Raw genomic sequence first — 9,767 nt, forward strand, 5'->3', positions numbered from 1 at the left:
AACATTTGACAATTGGATGATCTAAAGGTCTTTTCCAACCTTAATGACCCTATGGTTTACCCTGAGCCAACTTTATCCTCTTAGGACAAAATCAAACCCATAGAGGTTTGAATGCCCAAGGTGGCCCAAAGTATGACAAAGAAGTAATTCTTGCACAAAAGTTTCAGGGCCTTGGGATTCAATCCCAACAAACAATCCTGATTTAAGGTTTTGTGTGTGTTTTGAGGCTCTGAGCTAAACCCCATGTTGGCTGGGGAGGAAAGAGTTAGGTGCCTTACAACATTCCTGGGTCCAGTCCAGCTGCATTCCACCGCGGTCTGGTTGATGGCCTTGGCCTTGAGGCTTGGGGGTGCAGGTCTTGTGCCACTGGTCACCACATGTACAAAAGACAGAGGGCTGTCACCCAGCTCCGTCTTAGCCCAAGCAGAAATTTCATAGGGGGTGTGTGCTGTCAAATTTGCCACTGAGCAAGAAGAGAAACGTGCACTATTAGGTGAGGCAAAGCACTGTGATGGCAGGAGGAGAGCACGAGGGAATGGGCAGCAGCATCAAACAGTCTCAGACAGAGATCTGCCTCTCTTGGTTTGTGTTTTCATTACTTTTGAGTAATTTCCTTTATGCAGAGGCACCTGGGACTCTGGTATCTAACCCAGCCTGTGCTTTTCTGTGTCTGGATGCTTTCCCATAGCCAGACAGTGCACACCAGAGACTTTTCCAAACCAGAAATTTGATTAATAGGGACATGTATTGTATACAAGCCCAAGAAATCCTTGTTCTCTTTCTACTTCCTTTTACAGAGTAGAAACACAACCACAAACAAAATCCTGTGTGATGAGAAAAACCTAGTGCAGCTCTGGGGGTAAGTCCCAAATTTACTTGAAATCTCCAAGTCCTAAAAACAGAGGCCAAGGATTTGCTGCTTTGTCCTCTCCGAATTTACTCTCTCCTAGACAGAAACTACTAGTTGCAAAGCAAAAGAAGACAAATAATCCTATAACCTTCCATAAAACCTTCTGCTTGGTGTTGCCTAAAGCAGAATTTGTACTCAGTGCAGAACTTACCTTTTTGGATGGACTTTTCTCCTTCTATGATCAGAGTCCTTTTTTCCTGCCTGTGGGTATCGAATGTCCAGTAGATGTTCACAACATAACCACTGACCTGTCAAGCACAAGGACACACAAAACAAGCTACCAGCTCAGCTGTGTTTGCTTGCAGTGAAACAGTCACCCCTGACAGTCTTTGCATTGTATTTTCCATCCTAATTAAGAGCCTCAGGGCAGTTTATGAGTAGTAAGAAACGATGTGGCATGAAATGACTGGTAATTGCAACACTTCAGTAGATGACAGCTTCTCCCATCCAGTATTTATCATTCATCTAACACAGCCAACAATAAGACTTGAGACTCAGAAGTCAAGGAAAAATTGTTACCTTGATATTAGTGGTCATTTTTAGGCTGAAACTTATGGAGTCCTCAGTGTAGCTCTCGATGTGTATGACAGGGGGAGGGATGACTGCAAGGAAAGAGAGAAAGAGCTGTTACTACAGCACAGAGAAATACAAATCCTTACTGAGAGGGGACAGATAAAATAGAGGCTTTAGTTACAAGATAGAGCTCACAGTCCAGGAACCCACATCTTCCCAGCCCCAACCTTCCCTGTCTCTAAGATATTCCTCCAGTAGAGAAGACACTTTCATGCTGTACCTCCATCACTTTTTGAGTCAAGCACCTAAAAGTTGCCTTATCTGTGCCTTGCTCAGCACAGGCTGGAAGCAGAGGGGTCCAGGCAAAGGGATTTTACTTCTGAACTCAGTGGGATGAGCTCATATCCCAGGGAAGAGCTTCCCTGGCCTGCTGAGAAACTGGGGAGGGAGGGCTGTGAAATACTCATGCACAACCCAAAGTGAACGTCATTTCTGTTCTTTTTACCTGTTTTCCTAACCAACAGCTAAGTCACATTATCTGCATCCTGCAATTTTAGTAGCTTGGTGTTTCCACTCCCTTTTTATCAGCCTAGCAAGGCTGCACTTTTATCTAACAAATTACCAGGTAATTTTGATGTAGGAATGTAAGTTTAGATGAAAAATTTGGCATGATTTCCAAAGGCTTTTCTAAAAAAAGTTGGGAAGGAAATGATGTGCTGCACTGTAGGAATTTATCAGCTGTCATACTGTAATGTGATAGTTTTGGGAACCAGAATGGTCTTTTAGTGGAGATGCAGAAACCATTGAATCATAGAGTGTTAAGGGGTTAGAATGGACCTTAGAGATCATCTAGTCCCAACTCCCCTTGCCATGGGCAGGGACACCTCCCAGCAGAGCAGGATAGAATCATGGAAGAACCTTCTAGACCATGATAGAATCCTAACCTAAGGGGGAGTTGAGCCAACACCTTTACAGGCAGTGAAGCAAAGGAGTTGGTGGTGATGTTTTAACTATCTGAGGGCAGGATCTAGTCTGCCTGAGTCAGAGGGAATCTATCTGCAGTCCAGCAGAGAGGGGCACCTTGTGGACAGGCTCCTCACCCTCTTCCAGGGCACCACATCCATCCTGTGTGCCACAGAGCACAGAGGAGTCAGTGACCCATCCAGATGTGACACTGAACTTTGAGGCAGCTCAAATTAAGGAAATGCTACAGCAAAGTTGTTAAATAGTGTCAAAAGCTCAACAGGGAGAGGAAATGACGAGTAGGAGGTTGTGCATGTTGGTGCTGACACTTCAGGCTGATAACTCTGCCTTTTAGTTGTCCAAGTTGACTAAAACAACAGCATTTACCTTTGCCTTTTATGGTGGTTATGGACTTGGAATCACTCCAGTTTCCCACTCCTCGACTAGTTACTGCAGCAACCTTTGCAAATAAGAGAGAGAGAGAGTTAATATGAACATCACTGTATAATGCAAACAGAGGATGAGGTCAGAGCAAGGTTACGGTGGCAGAGCTCAGGGGAAAAGGACTTTGAAGCAAACAATAGCTTCATTACTTGGCAATAAAATGCTTAATTCAGAGATAAAGCAGAATGCTTCAAGTCAATTAAAGGAATCTAAGAGGAGGGAGGTGCAGATAACTGCTCTCTTATGAGATCTGTGAGGAGTCCATCAAGATAAGGAGCTTTGGACTCTGTGGGCTATGGTGGAGGTAAGAACCAAGCTGCAGACCATGCAAGTGCTAAATCTAGTTGCCAAGATTGATTTGGGAATAGAATATATTGGGAAGGAATAGAATGGGAGGAAAGACTGGCTCCAACCAGCTGTGAGAATGACATTGATCTGAGGGGAACATTTTTCCTACCTCCTAGTGAACTTCCTCATCCAGCACAGGGAGGATGGACACTGGCAGAGCACACATTTCCCAGGGCTCACTGTGCAGACTTTCATTTCCTATCCTTATTATTTCTGTCTATAATTACCCAACTTCTCCCCTGTGCAGACATTCCCCACAGGCAGATCTGCTGCTTTTCCCAGTGATACACTAAGGACCAAATTTATCTCTGGCCCAGATCCAGTGCAATTGCAGTGACATTGGAATGGGCAATTAGTAGTGAGGATTTTATAATCCAGTCTGGCCTTCTGGGACCAGGAGCAAACCAAGGGCCTGAATTCAGGCCTTGGAACTATATATATTAGCAGTGCAAATGCCAAGCCCCTGGTGTGGGTTGGCATTAAAGAGCAGGATTTCAACAACAGATTTTTTTAGCAAGTACTTGACTGTGCAGGACTTAGACCACTTAGGGATGAGAGCATGCTGAGACAGAGCTTTGAAAATACTCACTCTGACTGTGTAGAGTGTGTTGTCCTCTAAGTTCTTGATCTCAGTGTAGTTCTTAGTGGTTCTAAGGGACGACCACTCCTTGGATCCACTGCTGCTGTATTCCACCTAGGAGCAGCCAAACAAGGGATGAGGGCTTCACAGTCAACAACACCACAGAGTGACAGGTCAAGCCAAGCCAGAGTGAAAATGTCAGCAGAAAGAAGTACCACAGCTTAGAAAGGCAGCCAGGAATGATATGGTGAACTGGAGTTGCTACCTACAGCCCTGCAGTATTTCTCCCCCCGTTTTGCCTGATGCTCTGAGCAGATTTCCCCTACAAAATGCCCCATTCCAGGCCCATCCCTCTGCAGAGAGGGCTGTGCTCAGACAGCCCAGCCCACACTGCTGCCCCATCCCTGCTCAGCAGGACTCACGATGAATTCCCGGATGAGGCCGTGAGCGTTCACGGGGGGACTCCAGCTGCTTGTCACCACACCCTCAGCCTCTTTCTTCAGGGACAGCTGAAGGTTGAAGGGAGCATCTGGCACTAGGCAGAGAAACAGAGGTGTCAGTGGCAGTCACAGCTCTGTGTCCGCGTCACACAGGGAAAAGCAGTATCTCCTTGAAAGGTTGGAGCAAATGGGTGGGTGGCCCTTTTTCCCAGTCCAACACAATTCCCACACCTATGGAAAGACTCTTTTTGTTGGTAACCACTGTAATTTCTGCTTTCTAAGCATGCATGAGGGCACTGCTAGGAGCTGTGCAGCTCTGCTTACATCCTTCGGGCGCTCGGAGCGTGATGAAGTCGTTGGTGTTGTAGACTCTGCTGAGACACTGCACTTGGACCTTCACCTGATAGGTGCAGTCAGGCTTGAGGACTTTCAAAACGCTGTTGGTTTTGTTGCTGTGGGTTTCCAGAATCTTCCAAATGCTTTCACCAACCATCCTGGCAAGAGAGAGTCCCATGGCTCTGGTCAGGATGGTGTTGAGTAGCACAGGGGACACAGCTTGTCCCAAATCTCTCTGTATGTTAAAAGGTTGCTGCTTAGTTTTCTTTTGGTACAGCCACACCACCAGCTTAAAACGATGCTGTTGGAAAGCCTGAATTAGTCATGGTTTCATGACTTTTAAGCCTCTGAGGTTTTCTAGAACTGCTGTGCTCTAATATCTTGACTTTGTCCTTGCTCTTAATGGCCCCACAAAGACCCAAGCGGAAAAGAAAGGAACATAGCTGCATTTCTGTGTGAGTAAACAATCATGGAGGAAACAAATACAGTTTGTCACAAATGCCCCCTAGTTACAGCTATTTTGGTATCAAATCTTAGATGATATTCCAAGCAGAACTTGATTAAACACCTCTGAGCCTTTCAGGCCTGTATGATTCTCTGCAGGAAATACAGGCACACTGATAGCTGTGCTAACACTTCTGGCCTTTACCTGATCCAACAAGAGGTTGTGCAGTGTAAGGGGTGATGTACCTGTAATAGATGTTGTAGACACAGGAGGTCGAGGACATCCTTTTTGGCCGAGCCCACGTCAGAGTGACATCTCCAGAGAAATCAGCTGTCCACTGGAGGTTCTGGACTTTGTACACAATTGTGTCATCTAAGCAGGCAATGGGAAAAGTTAGTCTGTTGGAAGGAAACAAGTCCCTTTCCCAGAAGAGAAACAGGAGTGTGTTTGTAGCATGAACAACGTGCAGAGGTAGAATCAGCACTGACTGAAGGGAGTATGTGCACCACTCAAATGAGGTGTGTAATTTAGGTGGGTGTTATCAGAGGAGAAGAGCAAGCTGCAGAAGGCAGTTTAGAGCAGAAATGTTTCCCTGGTACTCTTAGTTCTACCCAAAATGTCCTGGTTGTGTTTAGGCACCATGTAAGTGTCCCCATTCCCCTAGGGGAAGAGAAGGTGTGGCTGTTGAGGAAATCCTGAGTATTTTGGAAGTAAGTGCAAACTAAGTCTCTCTTCTGCTGTTGTGATGAGTCTGTGCTGTCCCTGACAGCCACCCAGGGCCTTTATTTGTGTGTTTTCCCTTATCTCATCTGGTGCTCAGCAGCAGGACCCAAGTGAAGGTTGATAATTAGAGTCTGGGGATCGCCTTGACGCAAGTTCTGCAGCTGCAGCACTGCCTGACCTTGGGAGAGGCATTTAGGGGATAAAAGCACTGTGAAACCCAGTGCTAGCAGGGGTGGGGGCTGGAGGTAATGATTTGAATCACAAATCCATGCCCTGCTCCTGCTAGGCCATTCCCTGCTCCCTCCCTCTGGGAAAAGCGTGTTGGAGCCCAGATCCAACTTGGCCCTGCTCAGGTGCTCAGCTTCATTCTAAGTGCTGTACAGAAAGAGAGTAGAAGCAAACTGCTGCTGCTCTGCTTTCCCTAAACTGCTGGAAATGCAACCCATCAGACACGTGGATCCATGGACAGGCATGGCAAGACAAACTATCCGAGGGAAAAGAGATGGTTTCCCCTTGGCAGAGCAGCCAAGCTGTACATCTCACCAGCTCCTTCCCCCTCCCCTGAACCTGCTAGCCTCTCCCAATCGATATTTAATTAAAGAACTACACCTGATTGATGCTCAACCCCCCAAGCAGTTCGGTGGGAAAGCAGCTGAAGCTCATGGCTGGCCAGAGGCAGCGATCGATCGCTGTTATCTGCCCAGGGTGTGTGTCCCACTGCCTCCACAGAGCCACCAAGGACCACCTTGGGAGGACTAGTGGTGACAGCAGAGCACTGCCACATCTCCCAGGGTCACCTTGCAAAGCAGGACAGAGCAGGAGACTATTGCTTCACCCGTGGGCTATATAAAATAGACAGCTTTGCTCCTACCCATCCTTTAAAAATGATTTTTTTTTCTGTGTCTGAGGCTGCTGGAAGACAAATTGTTAGTGTAGAAGCTGCTGGGAAGTTTGTCCCAGCTGATGATAAATGGGTGAGGAGGTAGCTTGGACAAGTGAACAGAGGTAGATAAGTTAAGGATGTTGTGAGTGAAAGGTCACCTATCCAGGAGAGCACCTCTGTGTGCTGACACAGAGCATGAGAAATGGGAGAGAGCTGCTGCTTACCAGTACAGTTCCTCTCATCACTGCTGTCTGAGCAGTCCAGATATCCATCACACCTCTCTGTCAGCATGATGCAGGCCTCTCCATCCTCGCATTTGTAACCGTTAGGGCACAACAAGGTGCTCTGAGTAGCTGAAAAAAGGCAGAATGATTTCAGGACTCGAGGCAGGGAAGTTTCCTCACCAGCACAGGGCTGTTGGCAGTGTCAGTGCTGCTCCAAAATCAGGCACAGTGGCAGGGATGGAGCTCAGGCTGGTGTGTCAGGCATAGGAATGTCTTGTTCTGGCTGCATCTTCTGGCATGGTGACATCAGAAGAACGTGGAGCTTATCGCACAGAAAACATGGACTTCTAACAGCAGCAGCACTTACCACAAGGATTTCACCAGCAACAAAACTCCTCAGTGGCTTCCCTGTCCTCACAAGGAGCTTCCCAAGGGAAGGAACCAGGCAAGCAGCTCTGCCCACCCAACACTTACGGCAGTTCCTCTCGTCCGTGCCGTCCTGGCAGTCCCTCACGCCGTCACACCTCTTCCAGTTGGGAATGCACTTGTGCAGCTGTTGGCACTCGAACTCGAACCTGCTGCAGCGTCCCGGGAGCGCTGGGGAAGTGGCTGTCACGTTGGGTCCTGCACACAGCAAGGGAGGAAAACACCCAAAGCATGGTCAGGCTGCTGGTGCCACCAGGAGGGACCAAAACCCGTCCCCAAGTCCCAACTCCACTAGATGGCAATCTCTTCCCATCCAGCAGGTGGATGACTCTGCTGGGATGACGCCTAAGTCATCCTCTCTCCTGACTGCAGAGGGCTGGAAAAAGCCACCGTTTTGCAGGGAATGTCCTGCACATGCTGCATGTGTCGCCGCAGCTGGTGGCAGGAGGAGGGCTGACCCCACAGGAGACTTTGACACCGCGGTGTAATTTAATCATCTGACAGGGCTCGGAGACCAAAAGGCCAACATTCCTTGCTGTGGGAAAACGGAAGGGGTGAAGGAGGGAAAAGCTTACGTGAGGTGGGACAGGCTTCCTCGTCAGAGCCATCAGCACAATCCTTGTAGCCATCACAGACCCAACTGTTGATGATGCAGGCGCCGCTGTTGCAGCGGAAGTGATTTGGTGAACACGTCGGTGGGATCAAGGTGGTAATGGGATGAACTGGAGAACCTAAAAATACACCAGGGAGAGCTGACCTGAGATCCCTGTTCCGGTGCACACTCTGTTCCTGCTCCCAGAGAGCCACTGTCAGCAGTGGGAAGTAGTGAACAGGCAAAGCATCACGACCCCAACGTTTTCATCTGCACATCTCCTCATCAGCATTTCCAAACACACAGACTATCACAGAATGTTAAGAGTTTGGAATGGACCTTAAAGATTATTTAGTCCCAACCCCTCCTGCTATGGGCAGGGACACCTCCCTTCAGACTAGGTTGCTCAAGGCTTTACCCAACCTGGCTATGAGAAGAGATGCATGAGAGGGCACACTCAGCTCATTTAGGGGGGATTTTTGGAGCCACAGGCTCTGGCACAGGCTGTCCCAAGCAGCCCTGTGGGATAGCAGCTGATGCTGAGTGGTCCTTCAGTGTGCCACAGCCCAACCTTAGCCAGAGTGTGTCCTTACCCTCACAGTCCTTCTCATCAGACCAGTCCCCACAGTCATTCTCCTCATCACACTTCCACCGGTTGGGGATGCAGTGCCCATTCCCACACTGGAACTGGTAGTACCGGGAGCAGTTTGGAGCCTCTGTTGGGTTTTCTGACAATGAGAAGAGAGTCCTGTGAGCCCCAGCATCATCATCATCTCACCAGTGTTCAGCACAGCAGAGACGTGGGAGCACCTCAGGCTGGGTTATGGCTCAGAGAGCATCATCACCCTGAGCAGCACAGGCACAGTCCTTTCTCTTCCTCTCCAGCATCCCCATTCCTCCCAGCCCTACCACTGTGTGCTGGATGCTTCATGGCCAGACACCACTCATGATGTCAGAACTAGATCTGACAGCAGAATTCATCAGAGCATGGCAGAAATGGAGAAGCAAACCCTGCAAGTCTGAAATGAAGACACAGCTGCCTCGCCTGGCTGGGTACAGCTCCTACAGCTACCCAGGGAACAGTGGTAAATATTGAGTTTGGCTGGAAACTGCCTGTCTGCTTCAGGCTGGGAGTCTGTGGAGTAAATATGGTCACATATGACTTTGTCAAGCAGAAGGTGTGGCAGCCAGATCGGATTTTAAGTGTGCTTCACTTTGCCTACCTGCAACATGAGGAAAATGATACTGATCTTCACCTAAGACACACCATGGAATGCTACACACCTGTGTGTACCAAGTGCCATGTAAAACATGAAGCAGGCAGTACTCTGTGCTCTTGAAACTCACAGGAGGGTGGAGCTATGGTGACAAGAGACCCTGAGAGAGTGCTCACCACAGTTTGCTTCGTCGGAGTAATCGCCACAGTCGTCCATCCCATCACACTTCCACACCAGGCTGATGCACACACCATTCTGGCACTGGAAGCTGAACTGGTCACAGGTCCGGTGGAACTCAGGGTCCTGAGCTGCAGGGCAGCAGGGAGAGGTTTAGTGTCAAGACCAAGGGCTTGAGGGAAGCTCCTTGTTGAGGAGGAAGGAGCACACTCAGAGGCAATCATGGATTTATAAGCAGAGCATTGCAGTAGAGCCACCTCTGAGATCTGGCAGCTTTCTGAGGGATGCATACTCCACCCCATGCCTCTGGTTTCGTTCTCTATTCAACCCTCCTTTTGCAGAGATGCCCAAGATCTCACTCACAGCAGCCAGCATAGTTGGCATCTTCATCCGAGCCGTCTCGACACTGGATGATGCCATCACACACCATGGAGTGGAACAAGCACTGCTGCCGGTTCTTGCACACAAAATCCATGTAGCGAGTGCACAGGGGCTCTGTGGAGGGAGGTCAGGGGGAGAGGGGGTGGCACTTCTGCTGTCCTTGGC

General features: G+C 48.7%; 1 protein-coding gene across 1 annotated transcript in view; it reads right to left on the bottom strand.

The window, feature by feature from the left end:
- Window positions 1-278: 278 nt before the first annotated feature.
- Window positions 279-9,767, bottom strand: part of SORL1 (sortilin-related receptor, L(DLR class) A repeats containing) — a gene marked incomplete at its 3' end in the record, with an annotated part of 31,472 nt that continues 21,983 nt past the window's right edge. The window contains exons 27-40 of the mRNA XM_009075204.1: window positions 9,585-9,716; window positions 9,221-9,352; window positions 8,421-8,555; window positions 7,811-7,966; window positions 7,284-7,433; window positions 6,810-6,938; window positions 5,225-5,351; window positions 4,523-4,692; window positions 4,181-4,293; window positions 3,768-3,872; window positions 2,774-2,846; window positions 1,430-1,512; window positions 1,062-1,158; window positions 279-463 (exon numbers count right to left, since the gene is read on the bottom strand). Of these exons, the coding sequence (XP_009073452.1) occupies window positions 279-463; window positions 1,062-1,158; window positions 1,430-1,512; window positions 2,774-2,846; window positions 3,768-3,872; window positions 4,181-4,293; window positions 4,523-4,692; window positions 5,225-5,351; window positions 6,810-6,938; window positions 7,284-7,433; window positions 7,811-7,966; window positions 8,421-8,555; window positions 9,221-9,352; window positions 9,585-9,716 (1,787 nt within the window). The remainder of the gene's footprint in view (window positions 464-1,061; window positions 1,159-1,429; window positions 1,513-2,773; window positions 2,847-3,767; window positions 3,873-4,180; window positions 4,294-4,522; window positions 4,693-5,224; window positions 5,352-6,809; window positions 6,939-7,283; window positions 7,434-7,810; window positions 7,967-8,420; window positions 8,556-9,220; window positions 9,353-9,584; window positions 9,717-9,767) is intronic.

The sequence above is a fragment of the Acanthisitta chloris genome, unplaced genomic scaffold (genome assembly GCF_000695815.1).
Source record: "Acanthisitta chloris isolate BGI_N310 unplaced genomic scaffold, ASM69581v1 scaffold3145, whole genome shotgun sequence".
NCBI lineage: Eukaryota > Metazoa > Chordata > Aves > Passeriformes > Acanthisittidae > Acanthisitta > Acanthisitta chloris.